Source organism: Brassica napus, chromosome C2 (assembly GCF_020379485.1).
Source record: "Brassica napus cultivar Da-Ae chromosome C2, Da-Ae, whole genome shotgun sequence".
NCBI classification, from domain to species: Eukaryota; Viridiplantae; Streptophyta; class Magnoliopsida; order Brassicales; family Brassicaceae; genus Brassica; species Brassica napus.
Genome location: NC_063445.1, coordinates 11,224,515 through 11,242,275, shown reverse-complemented (window position 1 = coordinate 11,242,275; position 17,761 = coordinate 11,224,515). Strand labels below are relative to the sequence as shown.

At 33.3% G+C, this 17,761-nt stretch overlaps 2 protein-coding genes across 2 annotated transcripts; one reads left to right on the top strand and one right to left on the bottom strand.

Annotated features, from left to right (window-relative positions):
- Window positions 1–439: 439 nt before the first annotated feature.
- On the bottom strand, window positions 440–2,866 carry LOC111212877 (protein CUP-SHAPED COTYLEDON 2-like). The gene is made up of 3 exons (XM_022714500.2): window positions 2,280–2,866; window positions 1,880–2,163; window positions 440–1,320 (listed from the first exon to the last, which is right to left on the bottom strand). The coding sequence occupies exons 1-3, from the start codon at window positions 2,467–2,469 to the stop codon at window positions 691–693; spliced, it is 1,104 nt and encodes a 367-aa protein (XP_022570221.2). The 5' UTR covers window positions 2,470–2,866; the 3' UTR covers window positions 440–690.
- Window positions 2,867–12,555: 9,689 nt separating this feature from the next.
- On the top strand, window positions 12,556–13,859 carry LOC106380947 (the record flags this gene model as incomplete). Its single annotated transcript, XM_048747626.1, has 4 exons — window positions 12,556–12,744; window positions 12,821–13,048; window positions 13,120–13,185; window positions 13,461–13,859. Coding segments are annotated over 4 exons (561 nt in total), but the record flags the coding sequence as incomplete, so codon positions are not given.
- Between the last annotated feature and the right edge of the window lie 3,902 nt (window positions 13,860–17,761).

The following is a 17,761-nucleotide window of genomic DNA, read 5'->3' as shown; positions in this document are numbered from 1 at the left end:
GTATTTTTAAATATAAATTAGATTTAAAAAAATTCTTAAAATTTATTTTTAAATATAAATTAGATTTCAAAAAAATTCTTAAAATTTATTTTTAAATATAAATTAGATTTAAAAAAATTCTTACTGCACAAGGTGCAGGAAAACAACTAGTTAGCTAGAAGGAACAAGTCTATGTGCACGTGTCACATTCGAGCATCTTTAAATGCACAAATTACTAGCCACATACGTTAGCTAATTATAGCAATCATCTAATTTGGCGACTATTACTCTTTGTATTAAGATTCGGAAATTTTTAATTCTGAAAACCTATGCATAACCGCCCATAACAAATCTGCCATAGCACTTCATGACGAAAACTAATGTACAGAAAGGGGACTGATTACATAAATCCATTATGTCGGGTTATATACGGAAATAGCAAATTTGTGAAGACTTAAAATTAATCAACATAACCATAAACATTAATACATAACGACGATAAACAGACGTTAAATAGTCCACAAAACACTTTCTTGAGCACCTTATACTAACACGGCCGGATACACAAAACTACATAATTAAACAAAAACACCAAGCTAGGGGCGTTATTAAGCTCCTCGACACACTTAGAAATATCATAACCATCCTAGAAATTTAAACATAAAAAACCCTAACGGGAACACAATTATTAGTTAACGCCTCTTTCTGTGACTAGTAATTCCATACGCAATCAAGTCCACCATTAAGCAGACCGGCCTTTGTCTCGTTTTCTTCCGCCGTTGTCTGTAGCCAGTAGTTCATTCCGGTGCCACCGTGGGAAGAAGGCAGGTTAACGGAGGTGGTCATGGTGGATGCCGAAGACGACCCATAGTAAGGAAAGTGATTGAAGTTCTCTTGGAACGACCTAAAGTTAGATAGAGGCGAGACGTTTCTTGAGACAAAGCGAAGAAAAGGGTCAAACCCAGGCGGCACAGGCGGTAGAAGATGGTTGAATGAGTCGACGTTAACATCTAAGCCCAAGGCAGTTGTAGTAGTGGCAGTGGAGAAACAGGACACGTGCTCGGTTATTGCGGTGGTTATGACCGGTGTGTTGGTGCTACGGCTGTCGTAGGACCAGCTGCTGTCGGTGTAGCCGAGGGTTGTGGTGGGGTCAAGGAGAGGAGGAAGTGAGACGGAGGAAGGAGAGCTTGGTTGCTCACGGTAGTTTGTGGAGATGTTCGAGGGTATTTTTGTCTTTTTAGACGTACCAGTACCATTGCTAACGCTAATACTTGCTCCTGCTGAGGCTCCGGTAGTAGCTAACCCGGTTTTCTTGAAAACCCTAGAGATCACCCATTCGTCCTGAGGGAATAAAAAAGAATTTGTGAGAAAGTTAGATATCTATATAATGGTGAGACAGTCAATGTTAGATCTTGGAAATATAAGGAGTGGAGATAGTGTTTCAAAAAAAAACAAAGGAGTGAAGATCAAAAATAACCATCGTGTAAACGCTTGCATAGAGGGAATGTTCATCGGTTATTGCAAATATATATGGAAAATTAATTAAATTTACAGAAACTCCATTTAATATATCTATATATATGTCAGAAGATCCTGAAGATGGGTTTTGGGTTTTGCATTGATTTTCCCAAAAGTATGAAATATTAATAATTAATTTCTGTCAAAAATATTAAAAATTTCTTGCTTCAGGAAATCACCATTATGATTGAACAATAAAAACATGATGCTCTCACTTTAACCCTAAAAAATAGCCGTGCCTTTTCAGCCATCAATATCAAATGCAGGAAAAAAGCAGAACAAAAACTCAACGTCACCGACTATGTCATACTTTTGAGAAAAGAAGCAAAAGATTATAACTAATTAAATAAAAGATTATAAAAGGGTTCAAATTAATTGATACCTTCGAGCTTCTGGAGATGAAATGGTAAGAGAATTTGCCTTCAAGACGATATTCATGCATAACCCAACTGCTCTTTTCTCCTTTAGGAGCTCGTCCTTTGTAGAAGACAAGAGTCTTCTTCATCCCAACAAGTGCACAAGTCTTTGAACTATAAATCTCTCTATCTTTTCCGGTAGCTTTCCAGTAACCAGCCTCCGTTGCTCTATTTGTTCTCAGTCCCGTCGGATATTTCCGGTCACGGAGGCTAAAAAAATACCATTCTTTCTCTCCCATCTTAGCTTTCCCTGAAAAAATGAGAGTGGTTTAGTTAATTAGAAGATTCAAGAAGAATACAAGATTTAACCAAGAAAGTTACAAGAACTATATAACTGAAGTAAAGAATTGGGTTGTTTTCTCTTACCGGGAAGTTGCCAAGGCTCGCTCTTGTTGAGATCAACCTCTGCGATGGCACGGCTTGAGAAGCAGCCCTCGATGACCTTACGGAGGAGGTAATGAGTGATGAGCTCTTCATCTGTCGGATGAAACCTGAAACCCGGAGGAAGATATTGGCTGTCTCCTCCGTGGTCATAGTGGTGGTACGGAATGTCCATGAAGAAAAGATCTTAAACTTTTAATGAAACCCTAAGGAGACTCCAACTGTTTCTGAAGAGATACACACATATAAATAGAATGGAGGGTTCTTGAGTAAGGGACTTTGATATGGTAACGTGGATGGATATTTTATTTTGTATATTATATTTATTTTGTATACATAGGGATTTGATAAATCAAAAACGGCGATATAGATGGAGTTTTTTTTGTATTGAAAGTAAATAAAAGTCGTAGAGATAGTAATTATAATAAACAGACAGGTACGTCTACTCTTTCATAGGAATCTGTGGTTTTTCCCTGCCTTGTCTTGTAGTAAAGAGAGCCAAGCCAAAGCAGATTATTACATCATATTTTTTAGTTTACCGATATATTTTCTTTTATAGACTCGAGATTTTTTTATCGACCGAATTAAAATACAAATTAACCATGCAGCATCCGTATTTCTGTCATTAAATTATTAAAGAAACAGTGAATGGGCTCTTGTTGTTGTCTGAGTATGCGTGCGTGCATGAGAAAAAGTGCAGTGGTATTCTCTGTCAGTGATAAAAATATAAGAGAGGATGCAGATTGTATCTTTTTATTTATCAGTCGTTTATATTTGTGTACTACTATCTTGTTTATTCTGTTTACAATATTATTTATTGTACAACTAATCTAAACAATAGTATTTTATAGTAAGTGATACATTATTAGTACGTATACAGTAGTTATTTGGAAAACGAAGAGTCCCCATTTTATCTTTTTATAAAAAGTATCGATAAGGCTGTTTCAAATCTTGGAGTGTCAGCACAGTACATGATTAATTTATCAAAAAAATTGACAGAGACTTTGTTACTACACGCCACCACCACCTTCTCTACCTTTCACCTCTCTCTCTCTCTCTATCTCTTTTCTTTATCTTGATTTTGTTTCATTTTCACTCTCTTTGGTCTTTTTTTTGTAACTGAAATTCATTTTCTTTTTTCTTCTGATGGGGTTTTGGTTATTTTATTGGCTTCAACTTTCAAGTTTGTATGTTTGCAGCATAAAGGTAATTTACAAATAATTATTTTTCTGTATACAAGGTTATACAAAATCAAATATTGCTGCGACCTGCTCTTTAAAATATAATTCTTTTAAAATGTATAATTTTGTTAGTTTACTATTACATGTGTTTATGGTAGTAAGTACATCACAATTTCAGTTGATTGTCATAACTAATAGTAATACTAGAGATTGACACAGAGATTGACGAACGCACCAGCACATATATTAGTTTTTACATTTTCATGCATTAATTTATTTTTTATAATTAGTATTATATTTTAGATGAGTCTCAATATAACTAATTATATTTAAAAGACTTTAACCGAATCGGATAATATGGTTATTTTTGGTACAAATATCAAAACATGTTTCATATACATTTGTTACTTAGATATTTTTATATTCATATACATCATAAAACTCATCCAGGCCCAGAAATAGTCAACTCAAAATTCCACACATAAATTTATAATATTTAGTCAAGATCTAATTTCAAAACAAAAAAGAATGATACGCGAAAAACAACTCGTACCTAAATGGATAGCCAATATTCATGCCTAACTAGTTTTATAAACTGATAAAATGACTTTTTTGTGTGTAGGCTAAATTAAGTGAAATAAAAAGAATTTTTATTTAGTAAAATAATTATATGGAGTAAAAAATTAAGTGACAATAAATGTAATACATTTTATTATTTTGATGTAAGTTATTATTTTATTCACAAAATATGTCTTTCAATTATGTTTTTGGCTACATAATTTTTCACCGATTGAAACCAAAATAAAAGTAAAAGTTTTAGTAAAACAAACTAAACTGAACGTTTAACCATATAAAACCCAGTTATTTTACATTTTTGATTTTATAATTGGCACAAATTTAATGTTGATTAACTAATAAATAAAAAGCTGCACTATTATTATCATAGTAATATAATTAATAATGTGATGTATTGTTAAAGTAATATAATTAATGAAATTGTGAAACTGAGTGAAATACGAAAAGATAATTAATGTAATTATATTTATGAAATTACTAAAATGACGCTATACTTTTTTTATACTGCTATCCATTTTTTAAAATAATTCTCATTTATACAGCTATCCATGTTTAGACCATCGCTAATGGTTTACTCTATTTTTTCCTCTAAAATAGAGTAACTCTATAATAGAGTTGGATGTTGCTCCAATGGTACTCTATTTTGGAGTGAAAAATAGAGTGATGAACAAAAATAAAAAAAATTACTCTATATAGAGAGTAAAAAATAGGTTTACACTATTATAAAGTAGAAAATAGAGTATCATTGAAGCATTTTTACTCTAAACTCCATTTTAGAGGGGAAAATAGAGTGGGGTTGGAGATACACTTACAAACAGTACCAAAAGATACTTTAGTTTTAATAATATATATATAGTTGTTTTTTTCTTATATGTGAAACCTCTGACGATAGAAGTTTTGATCCTTGAGAGAAAAAGGGAAATTCTCAACACAAGATAAGGCTCTAAGAGCATGATTAACCCGAGGTTCTTAGGATAAGGTTCTTAGCGGAAGTTAAGAAACTGTTTCTTAGCTTTTAACTAAAAAGCTAAGAATCGGTTCTTAAATAAGGACTTTAAGAACCGGTTCTTAAATAAGGACTTTAAGAACCAGTTCTTAGTTTTTTTAGTTAAAAATTAAGAAACCGTTTCTTAACTTCCGTTAAGAATCTCACTCTAAGAACCTCGGGTTAAAGAAAGTGGCAATGGTTTGTACATTTACACGTTAAAGAGAAGATTTGATAAAGAGAGTTGGGCTTAAACCAAATAGTGAGCCTATATTCAAGCTTCACTATCGACCGGTACAAACGCGTGGATGCAAGACAAATGTTGAACAAAACGGTCGGTCGACACAGCGAACCACAGTATATCGCAGAGTAATGGAGGAGTACCTAAGAGCAACCTTATTGGTTATGATACCCTCTAAAGTTCTCAATCCTTTTAAATCAATATTTTTAATGTAATTTTGTTATATAATTATTTTATCATACGTAAAAAATTCAGCTAAACATGATCAAATTTCGTTTTTTTACTACCATATATTCTTTTTTTTCTGACTACCATATATTCGTGGTTTCGGGTTTGTGTAATAAAAGTAATAAGTATACTTCTTCTTTTTTGAACTTTTATATTGTTTAATTTTGCTTCGAAAAATTGGTAAGATAGCATTTTAATATATTCGTAATAACTTTTCGTCATATAAGTACATAGACCAACTCTTATAAAACACCAAAACACCAAATAACGTGTGTTATAAGCCATGGGTAATAAGTATACTTTAAAATGATTATCAGAGACATGCTAAGACTGTTACAACTGCTACTACTGTTTCACTAATATTTATTATTGTAATGTAGGTCTATCTATCTGTTTAGAAATATCAGCAAATGACAGTAACTTAATTAATAAGATCCTCTCATCCCTTAAATACTAGGAGAAAATAAACCAAATTAAACAGCATTACAATTGTAAGTATATATAAAATAAAAAGACTGGTTAAAAAAAAAGACAAAGTGCTAGCTAGTTGTCTAAAAATAAAAGACAAAGGTCGTAAAATGAAATGCTCAGCCGAGGCAGTTTACCATTTCAGGAAACAGCTTACATTATTGAAACAGACTCCTGCCAAATTCTTTAGTACTATTATTTTTCGTATATTTTGAAACATCTATTTAGCGCACTTCAAGTTGATTGCTCGCACAAGTTTTTTTTTATTGTTTAATTTTGCTTCTGAAGATTGATAAGATAGAATTTTAATATATTCAAAACAACTTTTCGTGATACAAGTACAAAGACCAAGTTATACGAAACACCAAATTTAGTATAATTTCAATATCAAATAAAATATAAAAAGTAAAATTATATCACTAAATTTTATGTTTTGTGATAGTATAATACTGTACATCACAACTAATATTGAAATAATATATTTTTTGTGTCTCGTCAATAGTAGTTTTGAAGATTTCTTCACCAGCATCTAAGATATTATACATGAATGCTATATGTCGCCGTACCGTACGTTATACTCAGCAACATGCTCTCAAAATTACTCAATCAAGCAGCTAATGCAGGGAAGTTTGCATATCATCCGCAATGCCAAGAAGTTAAATGTACTTATCTTAGCTTTGAAGATGAAATTTTAGTATTCACCAATGGCACAACATTACCTCTGCTTGAGATTATGGAGGTATTGAAGACTTTTGCATATATGTCGGGTCTTCGTATCAATGTAGCTAACTCTCAAATTTTTGCGGCTGAGAATAGTCTTGCTCATATGTTTAGTGAGGCACTGGGTATTGGTTTAGGCAGTCTACTGATCCGCTCTTTAAGTATGTCCTTAACGCAAAAGATTTAACTAGTCACGACTATGAACCACTGATGGATAAGTTCGGAGCATGATGATTTGCTGGTCTAATAAGAGCTTATCCTTCGTCGGGAGGCTTCAGCTGATATAGTATGTAATTGCAAGCATTGTCATACGTTGGAGTTATGCGTTTATTTTGCCTGCTAAATGCTTTGATACAATAGAGAAAATGCGTAGTGTGTTCCTCTGGTCAGGATCACCAACACAAACTCACAAAGCAAAGGTAAATTTGAAAGATTTGTGTTATCCTAAGGAAGAAGGAGGGCTTAGGGGATTGTTCGAGAGCTACTGGGACAACCTATCTCGGTCGCCCTCGCAAGGCTTTAGTTACTGAAGCTGTTACTCTAGATGGATGGTATTTGAGAAGTATACACACTAGGCGTTTTCAAACTTTTTATAACCAAATTCTTGCAGAACTGGTTCAAGATGCAAAACTTGGCATTAATATTGTGCTCTGGAAGCATGATGAGGATGATTATCAAGACATGTTCTCTACTGCAACCACATGGGAGCAAATTCTGCCTCAAAAGGATAAAGTTCAATGGTGTAGTGTAGTTTGGTTCTCGCAAGCGGTGCCACGTTATGCATTCATCGCATGGTTAGTTGTATTGAATATACTTTCCACATGAGATAGGAAGAGGAATGAGGGCTTCACACATGAGATAGGATGAGGAATGGAGTAACATACATGGTTGTGGGCTGTGTGGAGAGAGGGATGAGACAAGAAATTACCTTATTTTTGCTTTTTCATGATCATTTACGGTCTAGGAAGAATTGTTGAGGGGTTCTTTGGAGGGAGAACGGACCCTGACTGGATTCAAACGCTTAATATGGTAACATACTTCAACGGCTTGACTCTATACTGATTAGGATGGTTTTTCAAATGACCATTTATCATGTTTAATTTGGAGAAAAAGATATGCAAGAAGGCCTGAGATGAGTTGGATGTATACGACTCAACTTCAAAAAATTATTGATAAGACAATGCGGAACATGATTGTGTCTCTCGGATACAGTCATCAACACCATAATGCAGGATTGCTCCAAAGGTGGTTTGAGCTTATAGGATATAAGGATTGGTATCCACTTTTTCATGACTTTCTACTTTCACACTTAAATCTATTCTTTCTGCCGTCATGATTTTTTTGTAAATGTAATTTTGTTCATATTGATAGAGCAATAAATTTGAAAATTTATAAAAAAAATAAAATTTATATTATTTATTTAATTATAGATAAATTAGTATTATCAAAGTTTAGATTTATATTTAAAATGAACATACCATATTGTTTTGTATTTTTCATATTTATTTTCACATTAATAAACATTAAAGTATTATTCTATATATACTTATATTGATATATAACTAAATGAATATTATCAATTACATCAAATTGTAACAAAATAAATTTATTTCATTTTTAAATGTATAAGATTTTAATTCAACTAATCGTGTATATAAAATAATAAATTAATATATAAATAATAAACAACAAAAAGATTTAAATAAACAGTGAAAACATATAATTATTAAATTCTAATTTATCGATAGAAAATCTTAAATGTGATGAATTAATGAGATGATTTTTCAAGTTTAGGCATTTCTTATATCCCAAAAATCCGGAACTTGCACACAACCAAAAATGAAATAAACAGTGATTTTTTTTTTTTGCATGTCGATCAGATCCGGCCGAATCGAACGTGTATTCGGAACTACTCAGATTCGACCATTACTTGATCTACTATTGCGGGCGTTGGGCGTTGACAAGAAAATATAATAATTATATTTAGTCAATTATAAATAATTACTGTATTAAATTATTAAAACTAAACGTTATTAATATATAATATTATTTTTTTATAGTATTTAGTATGATGGTTAGAGATGAAAAAAAAAAAAATTTAACACCAAAAAAAAAACAAAGTTAGTGTTATGATAGAATCTATCTCATTAAAGTAGAATTACTTTAAGCTTTTGTTTGGCAACATATATAACAGTAAAAAAAATAGTATTGTTTGAAAACATGGATATCACTAAGTTAGGAAAAAAAAGTAATGTGCTTATGTTATTAAAAAATTGGAAGTCCATTGCATTATATTAAAAAGTAATGAGTTTATGTTACTAGATATACATATTCAAATCAAAATAATAATTTAAAATTGATTTGTATCAAAAATTCATTCAAAAATATACATATATTCAAAATTTGATTTTTACTAACAAATTTTCCAATAACCATAAAAAAATGTTTTCAATATATATAAGAAAAATACAATACAAAGCCCAATTTCAAACACCAACTTAAATTATGGTTTTTATATTTCACATTGAAATTTAAAAATATAATATATGTGATTATTTATATGATTGTACGTATAATATTATTAATTATAAGAAAACTTATTTGATGGTACGTATAAAATACGATTAATTATATGATAACACATATTTTGTAACCTATGATGACACATATATGATATATAAATAGTGATTAGGGGTGGAGGTTCGGGTTCGTTTTCGGGTCTGTTTGGGATTTTGTGTTCGGTTCAGATCTTTGAATATTCGGTTCGGATTTGGATAACTAATTTAAATTGGTTTGGTTTAAATATTTGGATATATAATTAATAATTATTTAAGTATTTTTGAAGTTTGAGTATATTTTAACTATTTTAGATATTTACGTTTGATTATTTGTATATATTTTCAAGTAATTAAACGAACTTTAAATTATCATATATATTATGGATGTTTTTATATATATTAAATCTAAAAATAATTAATATATATAAGTATATAAATCTATTTTGGATACCCAAAATATTTCGGTTCGGATCGGATTAGGTTTCAGTTCTTCAAATATCAAAATTATGAATAATTCGGATATTTAATCAATTTCGGTTCGGATTTAGTACTACTTATTCGGATTGGGATCGGTTCGATTCTTCGAATTCGAGTTTTTTGTCCAACCCTAAATAGTTACATAGAAAACAAATAGCATCATATTTTTAAAAAATACATCGGCGCGTCCGCGCGGATCAAAATCTAGTTGTTTTAAAGCCCCTATCTTCGATCAACTATTTAATTTTCTTATTATTCACAACAAAACCCCTCAATTTGTATTAACGTTAAAAAATACTTGCTATCACAGTTTACACACCGCCCAGTTTATCGTTTTCACTAACTAGGAACGAAATACCTACCGTTTTTGATACTTATTTTCCCAACTTTTCAGAGTTTTCTTCATATTTTTGTTCCTTATGATTTGATCATCTTTGGCTTTATATGCTATGTTGCTTTGGATCATCTTTGGCTTTATATGCTAACGGTAATTTATAAGAAACTTATCTTAGTATATAGTGTCTATTACGCTAATTAACGTATTCCATAAGAAATTATTTTTTCTTTTTTTCTTTTTTTCATAAGAAGTTATACCACTTTACTACTCTATTGATATCATAAAAACAAAAAAAAAATTTAAGACGATTTTTTTACCCAACTAAAATTAGTCGGATGTTTATGTTCAGTTAGAAGATAGTTTTCAGCCAACCCGATTTGTTAATTTTCACAGAAAATCAGCCCACCATAAGAGTTTTTTGTTATTATTTTCTCTATCATAATTATTACCCAACTTCAATTGATTTTAAAGAGCATGGGACTATTTAATGTCTGGAAAAGCAAATGCACAAGGCAATGGGGGTGATTGGTAGTTGTTGTAGGTGCTGTCCACAGCCCTATTTATTTCTAAAGCACCAAATTCAGAGCAATCAAGCTTTAAATTTTTTTTTGAAACCACAACTTTAAAAATAACCTACAGCTGTACAAGTGCTCTGCAGAGCCAAATATCCAAAGCAAATTTTTAGTGCTTTCATAAAATTCTACAGAAATAAAATTTAAAGCCACAACAAAAAATCTACAGATTTTTTTCTACAGCAAAAGTTTTAAAGCTACAGCCATTACCAATCGGACCCAATAATAAAATATTTGACGTAAAAGGCCAAAATATAAATAATAAATGCAGAATGGGGGAGAGGAGGTTAACAGTATTTAAAGCTGTCAAATGGTCGGTCCAGGGCCAATTGGACATGACCAGTTGGATCCTTTCAATTTTGGATAGTAATGGATGGTCCATATTGGACAATGGTCCAAACAAATGTCCAAGACCAATAAAGATCATGTCCAAATGAACCTTCACATGGACACCCAATAATGTTTATAATTATTTTTCAATTAATATTTTATATTTTATTGCTAAAATTTTGAAAATATATTTACTTTTCAAAATTATAAAAATATTTTTTCTTGTCAAAACTATAAAACTATGTTTTTTTGTCAAAACCGAGAAATTTCATTTTTTTCGTCAAAATCGAGAAATTTCAGTTTCCCGCCAAAATCCGAGAAATTGCTTTTTCCACCAAAACCGAGAAATTTCATTTTTCCGCCAAAACCGAGAAATTTCGTTTTCCCGCTAAAACCGAGAAATTTCGTTTTCCCGCTAAAACCGAGAAATTGTGTTTTCCCGCCAAAACCGTAAAATTGCGTTTTCCCGCCAAAACCAAAAAATTGTGTGTTTTCCGCCTAAACCGAGAAATTGCGTTCCCCGCCAAAACCGAGAATTTTATTTTTCGCCAAAACCGAGAAATGGCGTTTCCCGCCAAAACCTAGAAATTGTGTTTTCCCGCCAAAATCCGAGAAATTGTGTTTCCCGCCAAAACCGAGAAATTTCATTTTTCCGCCAAAAACCGAAAAATCCGCCAAAACCGAGAAATTGCGTTTTCCCGCCAAAATCCGAGAAATTACGTTTTTCCGCCAAAACTGAGAAATTGTGTGTTTTCTGTCAAAACCGAGAAATTGCGTTTTCCCGCTAAAACCGAGAAATTTCATTTTTCCGCTAAAACTGAGAAATTGTGTTTTCCCGCCAAAACCGTAAAATTGAGTTTTCTCGCCAAAACCAAAAAAAATTGTGTCTTCCTGCTAAATCCGAGAAATTACGTTTTCCGCCAAAATTGAGAAATTGCATTTTTCTGCCAAAACCGAAAAATTATGTTTCCCGCCGTAACCAAAAAATTATGTTTTCCGCCAAAACCAAGAAATTATGTTTCTCGCCAAACTCGAGAAATTGCATTTTTCCGCTAAATTTATGAAATGCATTTTTCCGTCAAAATTGTGAAAGTACTTTTTCCGTCAAAATCGTTAATTTTTTATTTTAACGATAAAACTGTTTTTTTTGGTTAAATTGTAAAGATATGCTTTCTTTTGTTAAATTCATGAAAGTATGTCTTCGCCCAATTGGACCATATACCAATTGGTGTTTTATCCAGTTGGACCATTTATTAATTGAGCACGTCCATAGCTCGCCCAAAATGAATTGGACTGGGCTAGCCCATGGTCAGCCTGCCAATGGGCTAACCCAGTCCATGGTCAGTCCGCCCAGTTGACACCTCTAACAGTATTAGGCTATTGTGCAAACAGTGGAAATGCCCTTTGGTGATCTATCAAATGAGTAAACTAGCCTAATCTATGTGTTGCTTTTCGTATATGGTCATATCTTCTTATGAACAGAACATATACTCTTAACAGTTATCCGGGTCTCTTAGCAAGGGTATTTAGTTTAATTAAGAAATAAAGAAAAAGAAAAAAGACAATTACCATAAGCGACGTATCTTAATTAGGCAACAGAAGATACGTCTCCTGCTCACCAATCTCATCGCCGTCTTCTCTCGCTCTCCTCTCAACCAAAACTCGATCTCCACTCCCCTTCTTCCTCCTCACTCTCAAACCCCTAATCTTCTCCTCCAGAATCCCCGATCTTCCTTCTTCCCTTTTCGCTTCCCGGCGACCTCGCGATTTCATCAACTTTAGATTCGATTCTTGTCTTCGTCTACTTTGTATATGTATACACTATCTGAAACTGTTTATGGGTTTTGAAACAGAGGAGGGATGAGTTCGTCGACTGTGCGCGGACAGGCTGGAACCGGAAGATCAGACCGGAGTACGGGTTCGATGACGAGGATTACGAAGACGAGCACGAAGAGGAGGAGGAAGAAGATAGAAGCTTGGATCTTTTACTTAGGTTCGTGGAGAATGTCTTTAGAAAAGTCTCCAAGAGAGCGAGGAGAGCCGTCCGATCAATCTTGCCTGTTTCCATCTCCACCAAGCTGGTAAAGTCTCGACCTTTCGAATGTAAACTGATGATCGTTCTTCGAGTATTGTGCTGTTTTGTTCAATGTAGGTGGGTTTCTCAGTGAATGGCGTACTTATGCTTGCGTTTTTGTGGATCTTGAAGGCCTTTCTCGAGGTAATTATACTTTAAGATCCTTTAAATTATGAATCTTTAGATGATTTAGTCTTCTTGGTAGTTAGTTAGCAGGGAGTGGATTTGTTTAGTTGTCTTACATTGTACCGTGCAAGGCATGCCTGATGATGCCTCTCTGTTGTTGAACACATGAGCTAACATGCATATTCATCAGTGTTATATTACTTGACATTAATCAAAACGTTGATAGCCTTTCTTTTTTTTTTATGTTGGATTGGTTTTTTCTTATTAATGTCATTTCACATGGTTGAATGCAGGTAGCTTGTACACTTGGGACTATTGTATTTTCGAGCATTCTGCTTAAATACAATATCTTCTTGATGTTTAAATCTTAAACCAGGTTTGGTTCCTTTTGTTGTTCTTACAAGGTATCTAGCTCCAGAGTACTTTATGCATGAGATTGTTGATGAGAAGACGAATGTGTTTGCGTTTGGAGTGTTGCTTTTGGAGATTATAACTGGCCTTCGAGCTGTTGATACAGCAAGCCGGCAAAGTATAGTTATGTGGGTAATGATCTTAAAACTTTGTAAAAGCATTTTCCATTTTCATCATCAAAGTCGAGTGATCTTAATGTGAATGGTATAAAGAAGTTGTATAAGCTGACACTTATTCTCAAACTTGCATTGTGAAGATATACCAAAGCTTATTCTTATTGATATGTTGTTTTATCATAATTTTTTTTTAATGAAAGTTGAAAGTTTTTAACTAAGTCTCTTATTGAAGATATACCAAAGACTTGCAATGGAGGACATAAAAGTTGAAAGTTTTTAACTAAGTCTCTTAACCAAATTTACTACTTAAATAGTATTAAAAATTAATTAAGAGATCCTTAGGATAACGATGCTCTGGTTCAAGAGAGGATCTTACTTCAAAGTTTCAGATAGTCTTCTTTCCGGAAAAACAAAAAACAAATTATTGTTTTCTTGATGGTCAAGCTCAAGCAGTCGAAGAGTAGGTGTGGAAGGTAGCAGGTGAGATAGCATTCTATCATCACATGAACTCGTTTTTTCTGTAATGTATAAATGTATCATACTGACTAGTGTATAACTTCAATTTATTTATATTATACTATCATTTCAGATAGATCTACGCAATTATACCATTTAAAGAATGTTTTTGAACATAGTTATACCATTTAAAGGTAACTTTATTAAATAATCAAATGGCACAGTACTAACTAAATGATGTTTACATAAAAGAATAATAAATTGCCTACTTTTTATATACGTTGATATTTAACTTAATAGTACCAGGTCGTGTTTATTTTGAAATTACATGTTTAAATATATTATATGTATATTTCTTTTGTAAGTACTATATCTGGTGATACTCGTAGTTTTCACTTCTTTTTAACCTTTAGTTTTTCACTTCTTTTTAACCTTTAGTTTTTTACTATACGCTTACTTGGTGACTTTTCCAGGTTCCCTTTGATAGCCTTACACCTAAAACCTCATAGCTCTGTTGATGCAACGTCTCTCTTATTATTTTACTTTTGCAAGTTGATGTAACAAGTCTTTAAGTACAACCCCTGTTTTTTTAGCAACAAGACCACGATTATCCCTGTTTCTTAACTGTGTTTTTAAAGAAAATAATTCATTTAATTAAATGGAAACTAAATATAATATGTATTACCGATCCTTGGGTTAAGATTTTGGTGACCGATTTTTAAGTGGGTTTTAGAAACACATGTCAGCAAATCACTGATTCTTTTTTTTTTTTTCTTTTCTATTTTCTCTTTTTCTTTTCTTTTCTCTCGTCTTCTCCGTCTCGTCTTCTCGTCTTCTCCGTCTCGTCTTTTAGCATCGACACATCTCAGCCTTCGTTCTTGACAGCGAACAACAAGTCTTGTCTCCTCAACGTTCCTAATTCCTACACAAACCCTTTCGACAATGCCTTTGACTTTGGTTATGATTCTTGTTTCCTCAACCAAGGTTTTGGTTCGTTGACACAGTTGAGGAACAGGGATCTGAGCTCTGTCCCTGACTTCTTATCTTCTCCGGTAAACAACAACTCAACGACGTTATACAGAGGAGGAGGTGGATTCACTCCTTCGGAGTCACAAGGCTTCACCAGTCTTGCGAAAGTTCTGAAGCCTTTAGAGGTGTTAGCATCCTCTGGTGCACAGCCTACTGTGTTCCAGATTACTCTGTTCCAGATGCCTGCAAAGAAGGAAGAAGCTTAATGATAGGCTTTATATGATTAGATCAATTGTCCCCAAGATCACCAAAGTAAACAATCATGTTTCTCTTTATCTCCTTAAGGTCTTTAATTTTTTTCTTTGTTGTGTTGTTTCTGATAAGCTTTGGTTTGGTTTGGTTTGGTTTGATGGATTTACAGATGGATAGAGCATCAATACTTGGAGATACAATTGATTATCTGAAGGAGCTTTTACAAAGGATCAGTGATCTTCACAACGAACTTAAGTCAACTCCAACTCCACCTCGATCTTTGCCTCCAACTTCATCAAGCTTCCATCCGTTAACACCAACAACCCCAATGGCTAACAAGCAAGAGTAAGGCTTAGACTTTTTTTTTTCTTTTTCTTCTTTTCATGGTTGAGACATTTACCCTTTTGTTTATATCCACGGGTTGAGGTTAGATTAAGGAAAGGAAGAGCAGTAAATATACATATGTTCTGTGGTCGTAGACCTGGTCTTTTACTCGCTACCATGAAAGCCTTGGATAATCTTGGATTGAATGTTCAGCAAGCTGTGATCAGTTGTTTCAACAGGTTTGCCTTGGATGTATTCTGTGCTGAAGTGAGAATACTAATATCATCATATACTTTCAGTTTAAACAGTTTGAGGTTTTTTACAAGAGTTTATTTGTTACTTTCGGTTCCTGGTAGTTTTGGGCAGGGTCAGCTCAATGGTATCATCGACCTTGGGGCAAAAAATAATTAATTTTCCAAACTATTATTTTTCTTTAAAAAAATCTGATAAATATATGTTTTTTTTAAATACCAGAAGTATTTTTAAAAATAAATATATGGAAATAAAAAATACTTTCATATAAAAAAAATTTGAGCCCCTTTTTTTATTTTTAATATAAAAATACATGTATTTTTTTTAATAAAAATTGGGCCCTTATCTATTAAGAAATAGGGGGACAACGGATTGGGCCCAGGGCAGTCGCACCGTTCGCCCCCCTATCTAAGCCGGCCCTGGTTCTGGATAAGCATCTTATTGTATCTCTTTCCGTTCTAGATAACATGGATAAGAGTTATGTTTGTTTGTATGTGATGTTCCACTACAAGAAAACAGGGGGATTCTGATGGCCGAAATCGTCCGAAATTCGTCGGAATAGACCAATTCCGACGAATTTCCGACGAACCTGTCCGTCGGTATCGTTTCGTCGGAAAAAAAAAATTCGTCGGAATTTCGTCAGAACTTCCGACGACTTTCTGACGAATACCGAGAAACGTCATTCTGACGAACTTCCGACGATATTACGATGCGGACACAGGAGACCAGAGTTCATCGAAAAAACTACGTACCGACGGAGAGCATTCCTCGGACAATTCCGACGTAGCGTGTTCCTCGGTGTATTCCGACGGACAATAGTCGTCGGTATATACCGACGGACAATAGTCGTCGGAATATACCGACGGACAATGTTCGTCGGTACTTTCCGACAGATATATGTCCGTCGGTATATTCCGACGACCATTGTCCGTCGGTATATACCAATTTTAAAAACGAATTAATTTTGCATTTTTATATATATTTTGATATTAATAAATTAAAAATATCAGAAATTTAAAACTAATAATATTATATAATTTAAATTCATACAAACCGAAATAGAAAAAAAACATTCAGAAAGTTTAAAATTCATACAAACCGAAATAGAAAAAAAAACATTCCGAAAGTTTTTAAAAGCCGAAATAAACTAAGATGAACTCGAAGACATCAAACGATCTAGCTTCTGCATAATCTCGGTGTTGAACTTCTTCTGGGATGCCAACTCAGCAAGGATAGTGGCATTCTCCGAACGGATAGTGGCATTCTCCGAAAGGATAGTGGTGTTCTGCTCCTCCAATGCCCCAATCCGTTCATTTTTGTCATGTAGCTCCTCGAGAATCATGGGATCGGCATACGGAGCTTGCGAAGAAGATGCCGGATACGAAGAAGCACGACGGGCCAACCCAACTAAACGGCCTCCTTTCCTTTTAGGAACCGCCACAAAAATATTTAAAGTAAGTAAATAGGGACAAGTAAGTAATCGACATTATAAAAAAAAAATATTAATAAAAAAAATTACCTTTTCAACCATCTCATTTATTTGCAATAGAGACAGGTTGGTTGAAGCTCCCGTAGAGTCGCCGTCATCAGAGAGAGGCTGAGATTGAGATACTATTTCAGCTTCCACCAAATCAACTACACCTTTGATCACGGGGTCCTGAATTTGACCCGTCGTCTTGTTAGTGTGAGCCACCTTAATGAGTTGGAGACGATCAACGGGATTACCGTCATTTGCTTCGATCTAAAAAATCCGCCATTATTAGCCAAGGAATATATAAAATATTTATTTAAAAAATATAAAGATAAATAATAAT

Coding starts and splice junctions, on each gene's coding strand:
- LOC111212877 (XM_022714500.2), bottom strand. CDS start 2,469: ATGGACATTCCGTACCACCACTATGACCACGGAGGAGACAGCCAATAT. Junction 2,164..2,279: donor CGAGCCTTGGCAACTTCCCG/GTAAGAGAAAAC, acceptor TCATTTTTTCAG/GGAAAGCTAAGATGGGAGAG. Junction 1,321..1,879: donor TCATCTCCAGAAGCTCGAAG/GTATCAATTAAT, acceptor TTATTCCCTCAG/GACGAATGGGTGATCTCTAG.